The sequence below is a fragment of the Tachypleus tridentatus genome, chromosome 8, assembly GCF_004210375.1.
Source record: "Tachypleus tridentatus isolate NWPU-2018 chromosome 8, ASM421037v1, whole genome shotgun sequence".
Classification (NCBI taxonomy): domain Eukaryota; kingdom Metazoa; phylum Arthropoda; class Merostomata; order Xiphosura; family Limulidae; genus Tachypleus; species Tachypleus tridentatus.
The window spans coordinates 32798386-32824399 of record NC_134832.1 but is presented as its reverse complement, the minus strand read 5'-3'; the positions used below and the strand labels follow the sequence as shown (position 1 = coordinate 32824399).

General features: G+C 34.7%; 1 protein-coding gene across 4 annotated transcripts in view; it reads left to right on the top strand.

Annotated features, from left to right (window-relative positions):
- Positions 1-26014, top strand: part of LOC143222116 (para-nitrobenzyl esterase-like) — an 86878-nt gene that overhangs the window by 14043 nt on the left and 46821 nt on the right. For 3 of the 4 annotated variants that reach the window (XM_076448093.1, XM_076448090.1, XM_076448091.1), the window contains one exon: positions 24039-24586. In XM_076448093.1, coding sequence (XP_076304208.1) covers positions 24239-24586 — 348 coding nt within the window. In that variant the 5' untranslated portion in view covers positions 24039-24238. The remainder of the gene's footprint in view (positions 1-24038; positions 24587-26014) is intronic. The other variant, XM_076448092.1, reaches the window with a different exon arrangement.

Sequence of the window (26014 nt, the reverse complement as noted above, 5' to 3'; positions counted from 1 at the left end):
TGACAAGTTATGTTATTTCATATAATTATTCCCTGCATTAAATTCACTAACTAGATATTTTATTTTTTATAACAGTAATCTTGCGATGCATATTATTCTATTCGAATTGAAGAGTCTTAGTGAAGCACACTTTTTTAATGTCTTTCAGTGACTCTTTGTTGTAGACCACTTCTGATAGCAGTATTTGTGATCTTGCTTTAGTCGCACGTCGCATTCCCTTTAACAATATTAAGATTGTATTTATTCCTATTGGGAATTTACTCATACCAACTCAAACATAAGAAATTTCTATTTAATACCGTAATCAATAACATATATACTTAGAAAACGTTTCATTTCATACTGGCAGCATATTATTTATTCATACGCTTTACTCGGCCTCTCTCCCGATCCTTTCGTCTTTTGTTGAACGCCTTTACTGTATATTTATTTCTATTTAAAAAAGCAAAACTTTTGTGAGCACATGCGTTTTTCTTATATCAAATTATAATGTTTCATAATCATATGGGGCTTAGTAATTTCTACAGCATCAAAACTGAAAAGGTGACCATTTCCCGAAATAATTTTCTAAAGTTTTAGAGTTTTGTAATCCCCTAATCCTTTATAGACTGACCAAAAGCCGGTCAAATTTTAATGTCTTTCAATCACAACCAGTGTTCTTTACATCGATAAAACAGAAGGTCTCTTTTTAACCTTGACTTTAGGAAAGGAGTGCAAATTATGAATTTCACTTAATACAAAGTGTTATGTGTTTTATTACAACAAAGCCACATCGGACTATCTGCTGAGTCAACCGACGGGAATGGAACCCCTGATCTTAGCGTCGCAAATCAGTAAACCTAAGGCTGTACCAGCGGGCGGTCCCAGAAAACCGGACTAGAGAAGAAACTTGAATTTGACCATGAATAGTTCAAGACGTGCTTTAGACTCTGAAAGAATCGCGGGTTTGAATTTCCGTTACACCAAACAGGCTCACCCTTTCAGAAGCGGAGACGTTATTATGTGACGGCCAATCCCACTATTCGTTGGCAAAAGATTTGGCGGTGGGTAGTAATGACTAACTGCCTTCACTCTGGTGTCACACTGCTAAATTAGGGACGGCTAGAGCAGATAGCCCTCGTGTAGCTTTGCGTGAAATTGAAAAACAAACAAACCCCTCAAGAAACATTTGTATGAGCTATATATCACTACATATGCCATATAGAATCACATTCCTGACTGGTTGGGGTTATCGCAGAGGGAAATTATTTAGCAATGTTTTAGACATCTAAATTTTTCTGTAGATAAAATATTTATTATTATGAATACTTATTCACTCATCAACATAAACAATGAGTGATATGCCCTAAAAATGTCGTTTCTAACGCGCAATACCGCGAAACTCTTGTGTCAAGGCTTAAGACTGTTATCAGAAATGTATGTAAAGAACAGTGGAAACCTAACTGGAAATAAGATGGTCATGACAGATTCAGTTTTAAACTTTCTATATATAACTCTCTATATATAAAACTTATGTCAGTCGTTGTTGATCAACATGTAATACAAGTTATGTTTGTTCTTGTTGACCTACATATAATACAAGTTGTGTCAATCGTTGCTGATCAACATGTAATGTCAATCATTGTATTACAAGATAATGTCAATCATTAATACAAGTTATTCAATCATAACAACATGCAATACAAGTCATGTCAATCGTAGTTATCAACAGATAATACAAATTAGTAAACTGTTGTATATATATATATGTATTTTCGTAAACTCTATTGAAATCGGTTTTAATCGGGTGTACAGTTCTTGGTTAACTGTTTATAGTGCGCAGATAGCTTTCGTGTAACTTTGCGCGAAATTAAAAACAAACCAAGACACCGTAAAGATTAGCAATAAGCCGGTGATGGATCGTAAACTGTTGTATATATATATATGTATTTTCCGGTTTTAATCGGGTGTACAGTTCTTGGTTAACTGTTTATAGTGCGGAGGAACGACAAATGGGTGAATGTAATGCTCTTTTAAACAGTATTTAGTGTGAACTGGTTTCAGTTAATGCAATTTTCTGCCTTTGTGGGTATTTACTTCTAATGAAACGGGTAAACAATGTGATAAACCTTGGATTCTAAACGATATAATTTTGCACAATGCATTTTCGTTTATTTTGTGAGCTATGTGGATAGCATTAACACATACTAATTACGTGTGTGTAGCTTTAAGTATTTCGCCCATTTTATTTTCATGACTCCTATCTTCCAGCAAAATCGAACGATTGATATAAAAATCATTATCTCGAGCTGTTTCTAAACCCCAATGTGCCCATGATGAAGATGAAGAGAAAAATAGAAACCGAAACCTTCTTGCATATGGTTGAAGAATCAGTCGTATATTTGCATCTATGTTTATTTGCAAAATATTGGAGGTCTGGCATAGTCAAGTAGTTAAGGCGCTCGACTCGTAGCCTGAGGGTCGCGGATTCGAATCCCCGTCACACTAAACATGGCTGCCCTTTCAGCCGTGGGAGCGTTATTATATGACTGTCAATCCCACTCTTCGTTGGTAAAAGAGTAGTCCAAGAGTTGGTGGGTAGTTGATGATGACTAGCTTCATTATCTCTAGTCTTACATTTCTAAATTAGGGATGGCAGATAGCGCTCGTGTAGGTTTTCGCGAAATTAAAAAAACAAACAAACAGAATATCGAACAACAAAACAAATCAATGAGAACCAAAAGTTACAGCTAACACGTCATAAATACTGTTTATAATTTTGATGCATATGCTTGTTTGTTTTAGAGAAATAGCCACACTGGGGTATCTATGTAGACCGCAAGGATTCGAACCCCGGATTTTGATGATGTAGGTCCTCAAATTTATCGTTGTTCCACTTTTGGTATGTCTCATGATAGTTCTTAATTAATGTGAACTTTTAGTTAGCAACGATTAGTCAGACAGAAACGGAATTGTTATAGTTTCAGACAATTATAATCTGATATAAAAAATACACGCAATCAAGTAAACATTCCTTGAGGATCAAGTGCTTCATTCAACGTTTGAACGTACTAGAGAAATTCTCAGTTAGTTAAGACTAAATAAATGTGAAGTAATTCACCAGTTTAGTAGTGCATCAAGAGTATATTAAACAACACATATTTTCCTGTTTCCTTCGCACTCTGTAAGCAACGTGGAAGTGCCAAATAAATCGATACACGTTACCCTACTGTAGAATAAATATTTTAAGACGACGTGCACTCAGTTAGGGTGGTCTAGCAGATGGTAGAAATTATTAGCTAAAAATTAGATTTACGTAAGATAAGGCAGCAAATATTGAATCAGGTAATTTCGTTTTGAGTAGTGAACTCAGGTTATTTGAACGCAACTTTATTAAATGAAACAATTAGCTCTGTTCTATAACGTGAACTTCAAAATGTTTGGAATCTGCTACGAATGCCGCTCGCAAATAAGAATGGCTTATGCTGGGAATTTTGCTTTATTAAAATTATTAAGGCCTGATATGGACAGACGGTTAGGGCACTTGACCTAATTAATTTTTAAAACTTAAGTAAAATAATATTTTATATCAATTTTTTTACTAAGATAAATGAAATTAAATCAACTGTCTCAGCCTTATGCGCTTGTTTTTTTATTTATTATCTATGCCAACAAAAGAACGACAAATCGATTAGTTCTTTTATAAATATTTCAGCCAGTCTGAATATTCTAAAGTGAACATTCATTTCGTAATTTAGACGTTTTAGCATAATACAAATATAACAATCGAGGTTAATTATGAGCAAACAAAGTATAGCAACTACCCTAATATAGACACACGCTCATCATAGATGACGGTTAAAAAACTATCAAATAGTGGGCATTGTATAGATATGATTTTGTAACAACAGGCTATTAAATATCTAGACTTAAGTGCTAGTGTAGTAATATGTGTATTGTTTTTCTTTAGTACAAGTTACAGTGGTTCAATGAATTCAGTCTAATGATATCTATTTAATTAACTTATGAGACCTAGAGTCAGGGCATCAGGAAATTGCCATTGCAAAGCTTTCCAAAGTATTACTGGAAATGTTCTAAAGTTCAAACTGTTTTTATTTTCATTCTACGAAACGAAAACTTTATTCTCCAACTAAGTCCCTATTTAACAGTCAAAGTTTTTCCTAACGAAAATAAATAAAATCGAAAGCATAAGTAGAGATTTTTTTTTCATATTCCTTTCGATTGATTCATTACCTATCTCAAATAAAGGGGAGTGTCCAACGCAGGGGTAGGATCTATCTTTTTATTGTCATAATTTATTGTTTAGAAGGCATTTTAATCAACTTTGTAGAGTTTTAAAAATGTATTAGATATCTGATAATCGTAAAGTCTACTTATGCGGAATGGAAAAAGTAAAAACTCGTTGCTCTGACAGAAAACATATAAAGTAGCAAAGCAAAGAGGTTCATTATTATTGATAATGGAAAATAAATGTTTATATTTCATTCTTATGCGTCAGAGATGGGTAGGAATTAGATTTCAGGTCTCAAGTTATGCTTTAATTCATCAGCTGAGCTGGAAAGTTGGCAACTAAAGTTGCCCAAGAAACTCGTTTCTATGAACAATACGTAGCGACTTCTGACACCAGATATGTCAAGAATGCCATTTGTATTTCGAAAGAAGGTGACAAAACCCTGCTGTAAAATATGATTTTCATCATCTTTTTAGGTCTTATAAGCGCCTATGATTGGTCAGCTTAAACGTAGGATGGTGAATATAATGAAAAAACGATTTTTACTTGTACATACGTGTCTTTTGTTTTCCAAACCTTAGTATCCGTAAAGTAAATAGGACCATTTGTATCCGTGATGTAAATAGGAACCATTAGTATCAGTAATATAAATAGGAACCATTAGTATCAGTAATGTAAAGAGAAACCATTAGAATCAGTAACGTAAATAGGAAACATTAGTATCTGTAATGTAAATATGGACCATTAGTGTCCGTAATGAAAATAGGGTACATTAGTAACCGTAGTGTAAATAGGGACAATCAGTATCCGTATTGTAAATACGGACAATTAGTGTCTGTAATATAAATAGGGACCATTAGTATCCGTAATGTAAATAAAGATCGCAAAACATGCTCACCCTTTCAGCCTATACACGTTCGGCCAATCCCACTATTTGTTGGTAAAAAAGTATCTCAAGAGTTGACGGTATATGCTGTTGACTAGCTGCGTTCCCTTTAGTTTTTCATTGTTAGTACAAATGACCCTCGTGTAGTTTTGTGCGAAATTCAAAAAAACAACTCAAACTGCTTCTATTTTAAACATAAGAAAAATCATGTAGCAAAGTACAGCAGAAATATATTATTTTTTACTTACATAATTTATCATAATTTATGCTACTATGATAATTAGCTCTTTAACCTGCAAGCACATAAACACACAAGAAATAACATAAATTGATTCTCAAAAATATTTGAAGGTTATCTGAAATTCTCAATTACTATGTATTCCATGACACCGGACATTATTTTCTATGGATATTATCACTTGAATATTTCTATGAGTTCACTTAGGCAGCTAGAACTAAACTGAAGTGGTGAGCCTCTGTATATATATATTATTATGAAAAATTCTAGAAAATTTTAAAAGGTTCTTGAAAATTCTCGTAAGTTCTACAACATTCTAGAAAGGTCTTGAAAATTCTTGTAAGTTCGAAAAAATTCACTATCAGCTACTCAGCACTGAATATACCTGGAATGTTCTGGAAAATGGGTAAACTTGAAAATTTCATTACGCAGGTCACAAAAGCAAAGTTTGAAAAGAAAAATAGGTTTTTCCATTTACTTCAGGCATAAGCAGTTTGGAAATAACACTTTCTGCCCAGGAACAAGAAAAAGTAAAAATTGTGTGACATAGTGTAATGGATAATTAATTATAACGGTGTATATTCAAGGACCTAAATTATTTTAGGTTATTACTGGTGAGTAAAGGACTGTTCACCTAAACTAGTATTCTTATTGAGAAATACTAAAATATTGAGCGCAGATAGCCCTCGTGTAGCTTGGCGCGAAATTCAAAATAAACTAAACTAAATATAAAGGATTGAATATGGAATGTAGTGTTGAATAATAGTACAATGTGTTTGTTACGTTATAAGAAGTTACCCAATTCCCAAGTGTCACGCCACCAGAGGGCACCACAAGTCTGTTGACTGGGGCAATGGGTGACACCAGAGACAATGACGTCTTCATCTCTGGTGACATAACAAGAGATCTTTATTCATCCCTTTGAGATAATCCTTCCATTGACGGACTCGTTCTTGTGAAGTTCATTTGAACTCATTCAAATAATACCCTTCCACAGAGAAGAATAAAACCATACACAGTATTTTAAGTGAGGCCTTAATTTGTGATTTGTACAGATAGATAATTACCTCTTTTCACTTGGAATCAACATTTGTAAAAATACACTTTAAAATTATGTTAGCTTCACTACTAGCAACTCAGCCCTCCCTCAATGGTTTCAGTAACTTACACCACCAAGATCGTTTACTTCAGTCCCTCCATTGAATGTTTTTACCTCTGCATTAGCGTTTGATACAAAATATGGCAACCCAAATTACCCTGGTAGCGAGTATAGGTAATTAGATATACATTTCTTACGTGAAATTATTATAAAGTATGGTTTCGTCAATTGGATATTTTCGCTGTTAACGGCAAATAATTTCTTTAACAGTGTAAACAATATATACAATAAAGGTAGAATACTAAAATTAAACTTAATAATAATAAAATTACATATATATGAAATTTTAACAAACATTGATAAAGATAATAAAAATAAAAAATTATTGAGTTTACTGTTGTTTCTTTTGGAACACAAAAATACAAGCTGTTGGTTTCAAGTACTGTCATAGATTTAATGGTTATTGAAAATGTAACATGTGTGTAGGCTGAACTATCTCCACCCTTCTTAAAAACTTATTGTTACCAAAGAAAGCACATTAAACAGTTCTAACAGTGTAACTTTAAAGGAGCTTGACATCTAAGTCAGGTAATTACCACACATGTTCCAACATAAATCAACGCTCGAAGTTCACATAACTGTTGTAGAGGTCTACGGGAGTTGTTCGAACTAATGGGATATTTTTTAGCTCTGAAATATAGTAGAAGTTTTATATTATAATACCTTTTTTTCTGGAGAAAATAGGTATTGTTTCGGCAATTTTAAAGCTTAGTATATTTATTTTAGTGCATAATAGCCAAAATTGGACAGTTAGGTTTTATTACTGAAGGTTCAACTAACCCTAAAGCTACAACATTAGGCTTAATACTACAACTGTATTGTTAGTTTCAATTTAACGATTGTTTTAAGGAAGTAATACTAGTATTAGGACAGTTAATTTATAGGACAATAAAAATTGTCAAATATTAGATTAACAATTATCACACAAGTGCTATAAAAAGTAAAAAGAAGGATTTATTCGTCCCAAGAGATGAAATTATTGTTTCTTTTTCCTCTTTTGGTAGTTGCTTATAAATTAATACATTAGTTAGGCGTAACTTGAGTACTACTAATAAATAATATCAGTTAAGAGGAACTTTTAATGTTACATTTATCTACAATTTAATTTACAAGCTTTAAAAGAGCTTAATTTTAATTAAAAATACAATTATCGAGAGTCGATTTGTTACACAGTATATAGGCTAACTAAACCTCAATATAGCTCTAAGTGGACCATTAACAGTCGGGGTGCAAATGAATTTGGTGTAATAGATAACAGGATTTTGTTAAATTTGAAAATTGTAAAGCAGATTGCGAAGCTAAGGAGACTCAGGAAATACAATGTACTTACTCTACCTAGGGCCAGGCATGTCAAGGTGGGTTAAGGCGTGCGACTCGTAATCTGAGGGTCACGGGTTCGCATCCCCGTCGCACCAAACATGCTCGCCTTTTCAGCCGTAGGGCGTTATAATGTGACGCTCAACCCCACTATTCGTTGGTAAAAAGAGTAGCCCAACCCTTCTCTCTAGTCTTATACTGCTAAATTAGGGATAGCTAGAGCAGATATCCCTCGTGTAGCTTTGTGCGAGATTCAAAAACAAAAACAATACCTGTAGTGCATACTTGCTTTAAGCTAAGTTAGAGGTGTTTTTGGCAAGGATTATGGGAACGTTTCGAATAAGAAATGAAGGATATAAAGAAAATAAAATTGTTGAAACAAATATTTTAATACTACCTAGAAACTGAAATATTCCGATTAAAATCATAAATCCTGAAAATATATATAATTTTCCAGTGTAAGCAAACTAAGGGCACATAATATTTCATCCTAGTGTAACTTCCATCACCTCACGGACCATTAGTACCAATTTGTATGTAGGTTTCCTTTTCAAACTAATTATCTCTTTTCTATATCTAAAAATTTTGTTCCGTTACCAGCAATGAGCATTTACTTCATTGTATAGCTTTGTGTTTAGTAGCAAGCATTAAAATAAAAGAAGACTTAGTTCTGGCTGTAGAACTAACTTATTCATGCCACAAGTCACGTTAAATCTTACCCACAATTATATGATGAGACGCTCGACATGGCCAGGTGGTTAAGGCACTCGACTAGTAATACCGAGGGTTGGGGGTTCGAATACCCGTCACACCAAACATGCTCGCCCTTTCAGCCATGGGGGCGTTATAATGTGACTGTCAATTCCACTATTCGTTGGTAAAAGAGTAGCCCAAGAGTTGGCGGTGGTGACTAGCTGCCTTCCCTCTATTCTTACACTGCTAAATTAGGGACGGCTAGCATAGATAGCCCTCGAGTAGCTTTGCGCGAAATTCAAAACAAACCAATTCTATGATGGAATCAGTTTAAAAGTTTTCTAGTTACTTCGTTGTTTTTTTCTGATTAATTTTATTCCTATCGTTATTTTAACACAAAGTACATCTTGTGTTTCCGCTTAAGACTGGATACTAAATTTGTCACTCAGGTTAGCTCTCTTCTGCAAACAAAATACAATTTTGTACATAATATTTGTTTGTTTGTTTTGTCACGTATTACAATTTCAAGAAGCCTAGAACTGAGTTAAATAATAATTTAAATTTATAAGTTAATTAAATGTTCATATGTATTCCATTTATGATACTTGTCAACAAGATTAATACACACAGTTTCATTTTTAATACAAATGTAAATTTTGGTATACAAATAATACCACAATTTACAGTAACGATTATTACAAATAATGGTCTATGTACAAAAGATTTACAAACTTGCAAACAGTATCGAGTTTTGATATCTGATTGGAACTTTCTTTATAACCTACGATGATTCACAATGAGTGAATTCATTTCAAGTTGATATAGGGATAATTCACGTAGCCCCCTGCTAGTACAGCGGTAAGTCGACGGACTTCTAACACACACAAAAAAATCAGGGGTTCGATTCAGCAGATAGCTCGATGTGGTTTTGCTATAAGAAAAACACACACAATTCATTTAACTGGGAGCCAGCTTACTCTTCGCTGATGGCGTGCGAGTTTTTTGCAGTTTAAGTTATATAATGTCTTCGTAAAAATACCAACATCGATGTTAAATGGCTGAAGTTAAACGATTTGTAGTGTTCGAAATCTATAAACGTTCCTTGTCAAATATCTGTAGTTTCTCGATTAATAAGCGTTAATCACAAGTATCGCTCCCAAGGATTATAACACACTAACTCTCGCAAACCAACAACACGATGTAACACAAATTTTGTTCCTAGATAGTATGTGTCATTTCTTAATTGCTTATATTGTAAAAGTACAGAAAATGGCCACTATTCTCTCCAAACTTTGCTTTTGTGACCAGGATAATGAAATTTAGAAAGTAACCTATTTTCTATGTAAAAACGAGCAAATTTGCACATTTTCATTTGCATAAGGTCTGAAAAAAAACAACATTTGAATCAAGATTTACATGTATTTATATTAAAGTTTTATAAAAATGAACAAAAATGTTTAGAAGTGAGTAGTTTTTCGAGATTTACGACTGTAAAATAAATCACTTTCACATATCAGCCCCAAATATAGTCTCCCATCATATTTTCGTTATATGCTCCCAGGTCACAAAAGAAAAGTTTGAAGAGAAAAATATGTCATTTCCACTTACTTTAGGCATAAACAATTGGGAAATAACACTTTCTGCCCAGGAACAAGAAAAAGTAAAAATTTTGTTACGTTGTGTAATATATGCTGTCTCTTGGCGTCTCACGTTGGTTACATTTATAGACGTGAGGAGAGTTTCTCGAAATTTCAGCCTGCACAACAATATAGACGATATACTAGTATTTACCTACGCACATATGTTGTTGTTCTTTACACTCGAGAATCTTCTAAAACTTTAATGAGTAGGCGAGAATTTTGCAATACAGATTTAAAGTACAAGTTATGCACATTTCTAAATATATATTTAGCTTACACAAATATTGATATTAAAATAGATATATAACAGTACCTTTAAGTCTTAATGCATAAGAAATTTCAATGTAAAGTGCCAGTGTGCTTTCTTGTATAGAAATGAGCCGCATATTTGTGCCCAGGCTATTCTCAAATGCAACACAAAACTTTTAAAAATTAATGTTATTATATATTTCGCAATAATAAAATTTTGCAGTCAGTTTCATCTTGTAGCGCAAACTTATCATTTCCCTTTTGCGAAAAGAACAGAACGAATGGTAATAATTCATAATTTAATTATTAAGTAATTATTTTTTTCCTTTATTATTGAATTCTTTAATCATATTATGATCTAAATTTCAATGCTATCACATTTTGCAATTATTAGTTCCTTGTCTTATTATATTAAGGTTTGGTGTGGCATGCTGGTTAGGGCACTTGACTCGCCACCTGCGGGTTGTGGGCTCGATTCCCCATCGCCGAAAGTGCTTATTATTTTAGCTGTAGGGGCGTTATTATTTGACAGTCAGTACAGTTATACGTTGAAAGAAAATACGTTGGCAAATAGCCCAAGAGTTGGCAGTAGGTGGTGATAACTAGCTACCTTCCCTCTTGTTTTACACTGGTAAATAAGGGGCGGTCAACACAGATAGCCCTCGTGTAGCTTTGCGCGAAAATAACACAGATAATAATAACTTGGAAACTAATTAGAATTCTAAAATTAATATGTAAATTCATGTAATATTTTTTCTATGAGAATTAATAGCGTCATTTTTTTCTAAGTTTATTAACCTTTATTTTGGTTATGTTCGTTTTGTTTATTAAACATTGTAATGATTTAAAACATAGGTGAGAGACACATTTCCCATATTCTGTTTACTGACAGAGAAGATTATGGTTTACTGGTATACACCATGTATTGGAACTGGAAACAATGTTTGCCTTCTCCTTTATCGATTATATCTAAAGTAATCTAGTGTTCACCATAAAAATATTTTAGCACTTGTTTCATATTTTTAAATAGCAAAATTGTCCTTAAGTTCTTCAAGAGTAGATTATAAAAGTTTCTTTAGGATATCACTTAATGTCCCCTTCGATGGGTTCAGGAGATGTGGTTTTGCTATAAGAAAACACACACTTAATGTCAACTTAAACATTTTTCTTGGCTCGTTAGAAGACTTGGAATGACTCGGTAATTAGAGTGCTCGACTCACAATGTGCGAATTGCAGGTTTGAACCCCACTCAGTGAACATGCTCGCCCTTTCAGCTGTGGGGGCGTTATAAAGTAACGATTTATCCCACTATTCGTTGGTAAGAGTTGGCAGCGGGTGTTAATGAACAGCTGCCTTCCTTCTAGCCTTAAACTGCTAAATAAAGGACGGCTAGCGCGAGTAACCCTCGTGTAGCTTTGCACGAAATTAAAAACGGACAAATCTTTCTAAAGCTATACTTATTACTTTGGTGCTGCGTTATTATCAACTAATAATTGATATAGTTATATAAAATTCCTATTATCATGTTTTAATTGCTACAATTCATAAAAATATAAAAAAATACCAGCATGTACGCTGTAGAAATAACCAAAAAGAGCGGGAATTTAGATATTATATTTGTTGTTATATCAGTTAGTAATTGTCAATGTTTGTTCTAGACAGGGACAAACGCTACACAATGGGCTGCCTGTGTTGTGCCTACCATGGGTATTGAAGCCTGGTTTGGGGGGAAGTTTTTAAAAATATTAAGGATTGGTTTATTTTGTTTTGAATTTACTGCAAAGCCATACGAGGGCTATCTGCACTTGCCGTCCCTGATTTAGCAGTGTAATACAAGAGGGAAGGCAGCTAGTCATCACCACCCACCCCCAACTCTTGGACTACTCTTTTACCAATAAATAGTGGGAATGACCGTCACATTATAACGTCACCACGGCTGAAAGGGTGAGCATGTTTGGTGTGATGGGGGTTAATAAGGAACAAATAAGTGAAATAAATTAATTTTTTTAAATGTAAAGAAGAAGCTTATTTTCCATCATGTATCAAAACATTAGTGCCCCTTGCGGCACAGCAGTATGTTTGCAGACTTACAATGCTTAAATCCGGATTTTGATACCTGCGGCTGGAAAAGCACGGATAGCCCATTGTGCAGCTTTGTGCTTAATATCGAACAAACAAAACATTAGTGTATGATATACCAACTGTTTTGCATGTTTATTAGGATTTGATATTTTAAGGTATAATACATTTTTTGTAGTTCTTCCATGAATTATGAGACACTAATTATACCATGTGGTAATGCAGCAGAACCTTCATGTGCACGCTTCTCACCCCTACGTAATTCCATATGTTAACACTGCTTTGAAAATGAAGAAAGCCTCATATAACGAAGCATTTAACAAATTTTAACCTGGATTTTACTTATTTCTGTAGTAGCTCAATTAACGAAATACGTTATTGAGTCTCCCGAAATTACATTTTTAATCGGTGTGATAAGGATCAAAACGTGTAAGCGAAACGTTGGATTTCGAATACGTATTATTATCATTCTTTCCCTGATTCAACGTTTCGTATTGACGGCAGAATTTGTTCATGCAATTTCGTGGATTTTTTTTTTACGCTTAGTACTTCGCGAGTGCTTTTGCAATCAAGAGTTACTGTAAAGCACTTTCGCGTTATTTGACAAACTATGCTGTTGTTTTTTTGAATTAGGCACAAAGCTACACAAAGGGCTATCTGTGCTCTGCCCACCACGGGTATCGAAACCCGGTGTTTAGTGATATAACTCCTCAGACATACCGCTGTGTCACTGGAAGGCTCGACAAACTATATAATAACGTAATTTGGAAATTCCTGGACTGGTTTAGTTTGAGACAACACATCTTGAATTCGCGACAAGGAATACAGCTGGAACTAGTTTGGAACAAAAAAATACCGTATCTTACATCATGATGGGTTAAATCAAGAGATTAGCTTAGGTTCCACTGAAAACAGCCTCCGCGGGTCGCTGCTTTGAATCCCTGTCACACTAAATATGCTCGCCCTTTCAGCCGTGAATCACATTATTCGTTGGTAAAAGAGTAGCCCAAGAGTTGGCGGTGGATGGTGATGACTAGCTGCCTTCCTTATAGTCTTACACTGCTAAATTAGGGACGGCTAGCTCTTGTGTAGCTTTGCGCGAGGTTAAAAAAACATACAAGAGAAACAAACAATCTATCTTCACATGTATATCTAATGTATGGTTTTCTATATATATTAATTAGGTTTGATATATAACTAATAACTGTTATATCTACTCATATATCTACGCAGATAGCCATCTTGTAGCTTTACACGAAATTAAAAAAGAACAACAAAAAACACCAAAATGGCCTCATTACTTACCAATTACAAGTATTATCAACAGCATAAAACATTCAATTTAATTAATATTGCTTATATACTGTGAAGAATATGATATATTTGACTGCATTTACTCAGTAGGTTGAAAAATCGTCAAGGCTGCGTCAAGGTGTTGGTTGCTGAGTAAAAATACTTTTTCTTACAACTGTTTTTCCAAAATTAGGGTGTGTCTTACATGATGTAGCGTCTTACAAGACGTAAAATATGATGCATGATTTGTTTCAAGAAACTTCGTCTCGAAATAGTTTTAAAAACATATTCATTATGAATAAATTAAAAACCGTGTTCTCGGACAGCTACGAGGGGCGTGAACGGTGGTGGATTTGAAGCTAAGTGGCGAAAAATAGAAAAAAACATTCGTAATTGTACCTTAAAACAAGACCGTTACCGGTAATTAATTTAAGAAACAAAATAACACGCGTGTGTGAAAGCGCGGATTTTTGTATATGAACGTTGCCTAGCAGCACAGTGCAAACGAATCGTTTACGAGCTAGTGTGTCGGTGACTTATGTCCTATGAATTGTTTAATTATAACAATTGGCCTAGTTCGGATCGCAGTAGTCTGATATGATTCGAATCCAATTCATCACGTACATAAACAGACTTTTCATTTCACATTTATGAACATATATGTCTGATACTTGCAAGCTTCTGTGGCTTCTATACAGTTCTGTTAATTTTATTATCACAAAATACTTATTAAAATTTACTTAATATGTTTTTGCTTAATACTGCAAACTATTATTTGTCATAGAGATCATGCCTCCTCAGTTAAGAATAAAATGTCTTAATCAATACGGCTTTGTAGTTAGGTATGTTGGTTTTTCTTGGGAGGGGTATTTTTGAATTTCACGCAAAGCTACACGAGGGCTATCTGCGCTAGCCGTCCATAATTTAGCAGTGTAAGACTAGAGGGAAGGGTCTAGTCATCACCACCCACCGCCAACTCTTGGACTACTCTTTTACCAACGAATAATGGGATTGACTGTCACGTAATAACGCTCTCACGACTGAAAAGACGAGCATGTTTTGTCTGATGGGGATTCGAACCCGTGATCCTCAGATTACCAGTCGAGCGCCTTATCCACCTAGACATAACGTGTGTAGTTAGGGATGTTCGACTCCCTAACACCGAACATGCTTGCCCTTTAAACATTGAGGTCGTTATAATAGGACGATCAATCACAGGTAAAAGAGTGGCCCAATAGTTGGCGGTTGATTACCTTTCCTCCAGTCTATATCTACTAAATTAGGAGCTTCTTCTGCAGATAGCTCTCGTGTAGCTTTATACGAAATTCGAAACAAACAAACTTTGTCAATAGCTCTCTAGCGGTTCGTTTGAAAGCTTATAACGCTAAAAATTGGTTTTCGATACTCGTGGTGGATACAACACACATAAACTACTGTGTAGTTTTGCGCTCAGCAGCAGAAAAACGTACTAAACGAATTTATTTTATTGTAGCTGTTAATGTTCGTAATTTGAGTCTATCACAAACAAAAGAACATCATGTCTGTTTAACTTACCGAAAATAACAAGCATTCCATTCCAATTTAACATTTTATTTATATTAATCTGAAAGGTTGTATTTTTATATATATTTCATTAAAGGAGAAGAAATAAGAATTAATGTTGTTTTTTTTATTTGCTTTAAAAATATAAAAGTTTCTATGTTCAAATTCTGTATGGTACATTTCTTTCTTTTATGACATTATGACCAATAGAGTTCATCTTTATAACAACCTGACTGGAAGAGAGAATTTCCAGAATTCTAAATTCTTAAAATTTCACTCAGTTGAGGACTATAGATAAATATTTATTTACTCTGAATAAATAAACTCAGTGGTAGTTCTTTCTTTCAATCATAGAATAGCTACGCCCCTGGTTTCAAGATCTGTCACTTATTTCATGCAAGCAAACTTACAGTAATTGTGTTCTATTCATTGTTGCCACTCCCTACAACGACTGCTTTGAGGTAAACTTGAGAGCTTTACTTGTAATGCTAAAAAATAAATCGAGGTTCGTTCTCTGTCGATCGTTGTGCAGTTTTTGTGTTCAAATAATAAAAAAGTGTATAGTGTTATCTTTGGTAGTTACTTTTACAAACGAATCCATGAAGTGTTAAATATAATCAAAGAAAGAACTAACTGTGCTCTAAAATCAACAATAGACTTCAATAACATTTCTTCTACATGACTAAGTAAAGCGCATCGTATTCATCTTGTTATCCCAGCTATAATTAATACAGTAACTTTAGTCTCTTGCTCGTATTGTAAACTAGCAGAGTTACTCGGTGTTACCCGAGTTTAAAAAACACCACCACCAAAACCGTACTCTCTCGTTTTCCGCATTTATTCGACATGTAATAAAATATTTTATGAATTTATGAAAAAGAAAAAACAACAAGAACTATAGGTTTCATTTATTAAATAGACTACGAACCTGTTTTAAATCAGGTCGTCTTTATAAACGATTTTTTTTTTGGCTAGGATAAATACACCCTTATGAATAATATTTAAATTACCTAATTCGCTCATGAGTACTCGTCCTGGCGAACACGATAACCCTATCTCTATTCCCTCCATTCCCTGTCATCTGTCCTCAAAAAATAAAGTTTCTAACGTAAATATGTCTTTAATATTATGTTGAATTTACTTTAATGTAAATTTAATATACTTTAAAATGAGTGTGATATCGTATTCAATATTATGACATTGATGTATGAAATGCGCCATAAACAAAATGCAATATTTTACTTTTTAATGTATGAAAAGAAAACTAAATCCATTTTTAGATACTGAACCACAATGGAGAAAATATAAAAGCAGAATAAAATTCATTCGCTGACTTCACTTTAATCTCATTTTACGCAATAAGTATCATATTATAAGCCTCACTCTTTGGACGTAGCATATTCTATGGAAGACAGCAAAATTTTATTTTATATGCTGGGTCTGATGTTTGCTTTTTTACACACAACATTTCAACTTTGTATACATTTCTTTTGTGTGTGAGATTAAGTACATAATGAAATGGTAGATGTATGATTATTAATCTATAATTAAATAGGCTTGTCTAGTCTAATGGTAATAACAATAATAAAAAATTCAATTTCCAGGTTCATTCTATCCCATGCAAAAACTCTACTTGTTATAAAATATGGTGCACTATAGAGAGATTTAAACTCTTGACTCCCAGTCTTCTAGTTGAGCACACCTAACCCTTTTGTTATGACAGACCAAAGTGCTATGGACGTAGGTTTATTAATGTAACACTGCAATAGTTGACTTGTTACACTAGATTTCAATAATCATTTTATCATTCAGCCATCTTTATCGATTTATCAACAGGTTAATGGAAACTAAACTGTAATATTAATTTTTTAGAAAAAAAATTCCATTAAAATGTAAAATTATTGGTTTGGTTTGTTTTGAATTTCGCGCATAGCTAAACGAGGGCTATCTGCTGTAGCCGTCCATAAGTTAGCAGTATAAGACGAGAAGGAAGGCAGCTAGTCATCACCACCCACCGCCAACTCTTGGGCTACTCTTTTCCAATGAATAGTGGGATTGACCGTCACAGTATAACGCTCTTACGGCTGTAAGAGAGAACATATTTAATGGAACGGAGATTCGAACCAGCGACTTTCAGATTATTAGTGGAGCACCCACAATCCAGTCGTACTTGGTAGTCGTTTTGCTTTTAAATCTCATTAACCCCGAAGGTGCTTCCAAGACAACCATGGACGCTCAGAAACTTTAGTTTATCTTCAGCTCCGCTCGCGAGATGAGGTTAGGTGATAATGATGTAGGGTTGATTTGATGCTTGGCGGTTCGTCGCTTGAAAGGTGAGGTACTGGTCTAAGGTGCCCGGAAAAGTCGTGCATGTGTCGTCGCAACGATTCTGATGGCTGACCAAAACGATAGGCACCGTGGATCGCACGACCTCACAGTATGACACGCTAGAATTTCACAGCTCGTGCAGAATATGCATCGAATCCAGCCTCCGATATGTTTTGCCAAGACAACACTAATTCCATAAATTAACGTTAAAGCTCTCCCTAACCACCGGGCCATTTAAAAACCCACTAAAGTTTGTGCAAACCCAAGCTTTTATCAAGCTGAGACCAAACACGAAGACAAACATTTTCTCTCCTTTAAACACTTGCATGTTACTCATACACCTATACCTGTTTTAACTGATAAATTAGCTTACTTGTATTGATAAACATACTGTGTTTGATCCTGTAAAATATTCATATTACATACTCTATTTTTTGTCACTGTTTCCGTTTCGTTCCTCAGGCTGTTTGGTTAGTTTTCGGTTTTTGATTGGTTTCGGAATCAATCCGATTTTGCGTTTCTCTACTTGTTTTCCAGTTAATTCATTTTTCTGTTTCCAACATTTTTAAAGCGACAAGTAAACGCGAATGTTTCGCACATATTTTGAAATTTAGCATGTTTAATTTTGTCCTATATTTACACGTGTACGATTTTTTATTTTTATTTCACTTGAAAATGTATGTTGTTTTTTTTTACTATTTTAAGCTCTCTCAGTGGCTTTTCAGGCCCGGCATGGCCAGGTACAGTCATGTAAAGAAGTTAGGACACCCTATGAAAGCCTATGTATTTTTGTAACATTTTTGTATATATACATATTCAATCTCAATTTTAACAATACTGAAAGATTATAGGAATATAACTAAACCAATAAAACTGAAGAAAAGGCTTTTCAAAATCTTCTGTAAATGTAATTCAACAAAAATGCATATTCTAACTGAGGAAAATGTTAGGACACCTCCACATTTATTCCCACTTAAAATGGCTCAATTCACAAACAGGTGTATCACACCAGGTGCACATGATTAGAAGATCGTTATTCAGCATTCTGAATGAGGCTTGTCCTGTATAAATCTCAGACATTTAGTTTGGTGTGCTTCTGACTGTTGAAGTGAGAGTGAGCACCATGATGAGAGCAAAAGAGCTGTCTGAGGCCTTCAGAAAGAAAACTGTAGCAGCTTATGAGTCTGGTAAAGGATTTAAAAAGATCTCAAAAGATTTTGAAATCAGCCATTCCACTGTCCGGAAAATAGTCAACAAGTGGAGGGCTTTCAAAACAACTGTCAACATGCCCAGGTCTGGTCGTCAAAGCAAGTTCACCCAGAGAGCAGACCGCAAGATGCTTAAAGAGGTCTCCAAACATCCTTACATGTCTTCACGGGACCTACAGCAGGCTCTGGCTACTGTTGATGTGAAAGTGCATGCCTCTACAATCAGAAAGAGACTGCACAAGTTTAACTTGCATGGGAGGTGTGCAAGGAGCAAACCTTTGCTCTCTAAAAGAAACATCAAGGCCAGACTGAAGTTCGCCAGAGAGAATGTAGACAAAGACTAGGACTTCTGCAATAATGTTCTTTGGACAGATGAGTCCAAAACTGAATTATTTGGACACCAGAATAGAGGACATGTTTGGCGTAAACCAAATACAGCATTCCAGGAAAGGAACCTCATACCAACTGTGAAGCATGGAGGTGGAAGTGTCATGATTTGGGGCTGCTTTGCTGCAGCAGGACCTGGACAGCTCACAATCATAGAATCCACCATGAATACTACTGTGTATCAGAGGGTGCTTGAGGATCATGTGAGACCATCTGTACGAAAATTAAAGCTGAAGCGGAACTGGACCCTGCAACACGACAATGACCCAAAACATACAAGTAAATCCACCAAGGACTACCTGAAAACTAATAAATGAAGAGTCCTGGAATGGTCGAGTCAAAACCCAGATCTTAATCCCATTGAGATGCTGTGGGGTGACTTGAAACGGGCTGTACATGCAAGAAACCCCTCAAACATCTCACAGCTGAAGAATTCTGCATTGAGGAGTGGGGCAAACTTTCTTCAGACCAAAGAAGCGTCTCACTGCAGTTATTTCAGCCAAAGGGGGTAACACTAGCTATTAGAGGGTAGGGTGTCCCAACTTTTTCCTCAGTTAGAATATGTATTTTTGTAGAATTACATTTACAGAAGATCTTTAAAAGTCGTATCTTCAGTTTTAATTGTTTAGTTATATTCCTATAATCTCTCAGTATTGTTAAAATTGAGATTAAATATGTGTATATCCAAAAATGTTACAAAAATACACAGGCTTTCATAGGGTGTCCTAACTTTTTCACATGACTGTACATATTATATATATATATATATATATACAAGAGGCAAAATTCCTCTTATAGTTTAAGTCCAATTTGGATGATGCTTTTTGCGCGATTATTCAACATTATAATTATAGGAAAGCCACTAACAAAATTTCATTACAATTAAATCTCGACTCGTATTCCGAGGATCGCGGGTTCGAATCCTCGTCACACCAAACATATTAGCTCTTTCAGCAGTGAAAGTCACGGTCAATCCCACTATTCGTTGGTAAAAGAGTAGCCCAAGAGTTGGCGGTTGTTCATGAAGACTAGCTGCCTTCTCACTAGTTTTACACTGCTAAATTAGGGACAGCTAGTGCAGATAGCCCTCGTGTAGCTTTGCGCGAAATTCAAAAAGTAAACAAACAAAGTAATCCTAATGGCTCACTGGTGAGGCTGATGACTTATTACGCTAATAGAGTAACTTTGTGCTCACCAACAAACAAACATCTTTTAAATCAATCACCTTTTTTAATGTCAAACATTTTGTAATTTTTTCCGTGATTGTTACTTTTAAACAGTTATTTTTCCTGTTTCTTCTTCACTCATAAAGTTTTTGGTTTCTAGCTTGACGTCACATCTCTGACATCTATTTACAGCGAGGCAGTTTTTATGGGGGAGGTTTACCTTCTGGGAATGTGTGAGAACTTCTATATTTTCCTATTCATTATATCTGAACTAATTCTGCCTTTCGATAAAGGACATTTTGGGGTATTTTATTATTATTATTTTGATCTCCCTGTGACACCATGTTTTACTTCTAATAAAATCCTTATCGTTTGAGTTGTGTTGGGCTGAGATTATCTGTATATAAATATTATACTTACATTTACGTAAGCATAAATACTATGCTGCTAATAACAAAAGTACACAATTTAATTATAACTTATGGATATCAAGGATAAATAATGGTTGGATCGAACTCATATACTTAAGATAATATTTAACTCAAAATATATACATATTCAAATAATGGTTCTGTTCTAACTCATAACCATGTCATGATTTTTCTAACTATATACAAAACTAAATATATCACGTGTTTTAAAAATTAAACAGTGTCTAGTTTGACTATCAGAAAACATCCGAGATAAAACTTTCACTAAACCTAACTTCTTTAATTTAAGTTTGCACATGTCCATGTTAGACTTGAAGTAAATCGAAATTCTGCACGAAATGTTTTAGTATTAACATTATATGACTACAGGTGATATTACAAAATCAGGTGCCTACATATCGTTCAGCTACATACAATATTTCTATGATTTGTTTTGTGCCTAAAACGTAAATCAAGTATTTATACATGACATTTCACTACGGGAGGAGAGAGAGAATTTTAATTTTTTTTACACCTTTCATTGTATTCATCTATTGCTTACAATACATCCTGTTAGATATCACGTGTTTATTTCATTTTTGAGAAGAGTAATATTAACTTACCCACCTAGAGTGAAACTGAAGCTCAATCTGGTAACTAAGTATAGCTTATTAAATATACCTTTGTTATGTTATTACTTATAAATAACATATAACGCGGTTCGATCAGATTGGGAAAGCTGGGGTTAGTCCTAGATTCTTATACTGAGCTATGTATGCTATGTAGTAAAAGTACGATACTAAAAATATAAAAGTCTTTGTATTAAAAAGCTACAGTTAACTTTGTTAATGGATGTAACGTCAAAGAAATCTCAGAGGATATCTCACTTTCGAACCGCACAAACACTAAATATCAGCTTCAACTACAGTTGTCGGCTTGCGTTTATTGTTGCCCTTAAAACTAATTCTTTCATAGTCAGCCGTGATCAGTCTGATGGTCATTTTTATATATCACTATCGAACATTGGAATTTCCATAGTAACAGGTTTCTGAAAAAAGAAAATAGAACGGTTTGTCAGTCTTGTCAAACCTTCCTTAGGCCTTCCACAGTACATGGGTATCAACTCCGAACTCATTGTTTAAGCATTTTAGGCAGATCAAAGGTACAAAATTCCATTGATGCTCCATCAGGAGACTTGGCAGATGCGTAGTCAGATAGGATTGTTGCGGTTCCAGTATCTTCAGTTTGGCCCCTAGCTTGTAAATTTTCGACATCTTTATATTTTTCGAGAGTTTTAAATTAATTCTTGGTTATGGCTTTTGTCTATTTTGAGGAAAATTAATTTTTAATAAAATTTGTATTTGTAACTCCATTATCCATGTGCGCATACGTTATATATTTGTAGCCGCTTTATAGGGGATCATAGAATGGGTATAAGTTTTGAACTACAAACTCTAAGCTCCGTCATTTCTGAACCGATTTGAAATCTAATTATAACTCTCAACTTAGGAGGTCAAACCTTTTTTGATTGATGTATTTGACCACGCCCAAGGCTCCATAGATTAATTTACTCTATTCCTGCCGAAAAGAATTTCAGTTTGAGGATAGAGATTCTGATGAGTAATAAAATCGAAATGAACATGCGCACGTTTCACGCTCGGTGTTGCTGGCAGACATAACTTATTGTTTATTTGTTTGAAGTTAAGCACAAAGCTACATAACGAGCTATCTGTGCTCTGCCCACCCTGTGTATCGAAACCTGGTTTTTAGCATTGTAAGCTCGCAAACATGCAGCTATTCCACTGTGGGGAGCAAGATATAACTAATAAAAACGGGAAAAAATGTCTCAGAGATTAATATACTCTAATAGTGCGTAAAAGAATGCCAAGTGCCGCGGCTATTGAGGATTGTACGGTGAGTTCATGACAATGTCAAGAAAGTGGACTTTCGAAAAATGGGGCTGTTTGAAGGCTCCTGTAACTTTAGCTTGATTTTTGTGTTTTGATGTATGCACATATTTGAAGTAAACAATACAAGGTAAATTTTCAACTTAAGCTTTCAAAATTAACTTTAAATCTCTCAATATATTATTGGCTGTGTCTGTTGAAGGTTTATTTTGCTAATTAGCGTGTGTTTTTAAAAGTTTTCACAGTGGGGTAAAAAAACAATTGATTCAATACATGATAGATATTTGGTATTTATTGGATAAATTTACATGTCGATTTAGTATGTGAAATTAAGTGTGATTCCCACATAATCCTCAGATAATTAGAATATTTACCCTCTTAGACTCTGAGCGTTAAAATTATTTAATTCTAAGGACACATGCCAAGTTAACATTAAAGGCTACACACCAGTTAACAAGTTAAGACCGCAAGTGAATTTAACAGTTATCGTCACACGAGGTTAACAATTTAGTACCATGCGTGGAATTAACAATTAAAGGTTTCATACCAAGTTAACAGTTTAAGGCAACATTTCATGTCGACAGTTTAGGACCACATGTCTGTTTAATCATTCAGTTCTTTAGATAAGAAAATCATATGTTCGGTTTGCAAATCGACATGTTAAAATGCTAGTTTACATGCCTAGCTATTGAGAACATGTGTTCTAATGTGTCAAACAAGTCAGCTACACTGCTAACGTGAATATGTGTTTAAATCTGTCAGTTAAACAACTCATCTACAATGTTAACATGAACATGTGTTCATATTTGTTAGTTAAACAACTCAGCTAAATTACTAATATGAACATATGCTCAAATTGCATTGAATGCTCAGATTACAAATGAGAAATGATTTTTAATATTCATTAAGTCAGTTAGGTAAATACAGTCGTCTGTCTTACTTGTAAACAACCGGAATTTATTTTTCCAACAAACCAGATCATCAATTAGGTTTTGCCGTCAAATCAGGAAATGTAGGAGTTATAACTAGGTGCTAAATTTGTTTATCACATGAGCTTGAAACCAATGAAATTTGTTCTAATGTTTTTAAGTCGGGAGTAAGAAAGATTTGAACACATAAATGTAACAGAAGCTGTGAATAGTTTAAATCACCTTAGCACTGATAAAGAAGTTATTTCTGTTATATAAAACGCTTTTCCAGATTTTCGAGGTAAGTACAGATCTGTCTATCATAGAATGTGTTAGTTATCTTGATATTATAATCGTAACATCAAAGAAACTAATTATTGTTTTGATATCTCTTCAGCGAAGGTCCAATTCATAAACAAAAACCTTCTTAAATAAGTTGTATGCATCTAATGTTTCGCAGAAGTTCCCCAACCTTGGAGTTTTGTTTCATTGAAGCCACGTTAGTTTCAAAATTGACGCCCTGAAGCCAAAGCGTTACTGGAATCTCTACTTCGAATATTTCAACGCCCTCTGTAGTTAAAAGATAACAAGGTCTGAATGATTAAAGATCCTCCAATCAGCGATATTATGTCACTATTGGGCACACCCTACAGCCCGTATACTCATTTGGATGAAGAAGATGATTTTCTTCGTTACCATAATCAGGACCGGAAGAAATATTTGTGTTCTAAGGTATTTCCTGTTACCATCTTCGGTTTCTCAGCCGTCTTGGTAACAGTCATCGTCGTATGCTTTACCACACTTGGACTTACGACACCAGAGGGTGGAGAAGGTAGAGAAGACCGAATATTAGGGCACTCTAACGCTTGGAAACAGTTTGTTACTGTTCACACCGAGTGTGGAAACTACCAAGGGAATCTCGAAGGCGAATCTTTTGTATTCAAGGTAAATTTTAATAACTAGTTGCTAGTTCGTTTCCAAAAGTATTCAAATTTCTATTTCCCAAACATTTCCTAACTTAGAGTGAACACTCCCAGTGTCAGTAGATAGAATTGAAATTAAATAATAATTTCCACCACATTCCGCCCACCTGTTATTAAATTATACTTTTTGTTGAAACTACTTTTTAGTTTTCACACTTGGTAAAGGCGCGACATGGCCAGGCGGTTAGGGTGTTCGATTCTTAATATGAGGGTCGCGAGTTCGAATCCCCGTCATACCAAGCGTGCTTGCCCCTTAAGCCGTGGGGATGTTGTAATGTTTCGTTCAATCCCACTATTCGTTGGTAAAAGCGGAACCCTAGAGTTGGCGGTTGATGCTGATGACTAGCTGCCTTCCCTCTAGTCTTACACTGCTAAGTTATGGACGGCTAGTGCAAATAGCCCTCGAGTAGCTTTGCGCGATATTAAAAACTGAGTGGTAAGTGTCCCAGTTTGCTGTTTGGGATCGTGAAATCTCACTTCGTCACCAAACATGCTCTCTCTATCGACAGTGGGGGCGTTGTAACGTTACGAGAAACTCCATTAATTCATTGGTAAAAGAGTACTCCCACAGTTGGCGGTGAGTGGTGCTGACTAGCCACTTTCTCTCCAGCATGTAATTTCAAAATTGGGGACTGTTAACAAACAACAATAATATTGGAAACTAATTAGAATTGTAAAATTAATTCACATTATTTTGTCACGAAAATTAATAGATTTATTATTCCTTAGTTTCGAGTATATTTACCTTCATTCGTTACTAGGTGAGGATTATTATTTGCTGTTGTTTATTAAACATTCTAATAATTTAGAACTACGTAAGAGACAAGTTTCCTACAGTTACGACAGAAAGTGTTCATACCCCTGCGTCCCGAGTGGTTTTTTGCTCATAACTTAAAACGTGTCATGATTAGGCTAAAAGACGTAAAATATACTATAAATATTATAATAGCACACATCCACATAACTTTTTATGTAAATTAAACGACAAATAAACTGTTTATAAACAAATAACCAAAAATAGGAGGAGCAGAAAGTGTTCGTACAGTTCAGAACGTGTGAAAAAAACTGATATTCCCGTAAAAATTTTGTTTAGTTTGACAAATAAACTACATTATACCATTCCAGAGCTAGACACTTGGTTCGTAATTATTGGAATATAGCCAGCAAAAAATGTACTTCCGGCAATTTAGTGCCGTCTCCGTCATTATCTGCTTGGTCATCATGGCGAAGAGGAAACAACTATCCAGTGATAAAAAAAAAAACGAATTATTGTAAAATAAAAGTCTCGTGTGTTTCTTTCCGGTATTGCTACACAACTTAATGTGCAGAAATTTACTGTTCAAAGCATAATTGCCAAGTTTAAGCTCACAGGATTAACTGCTAACCTCCC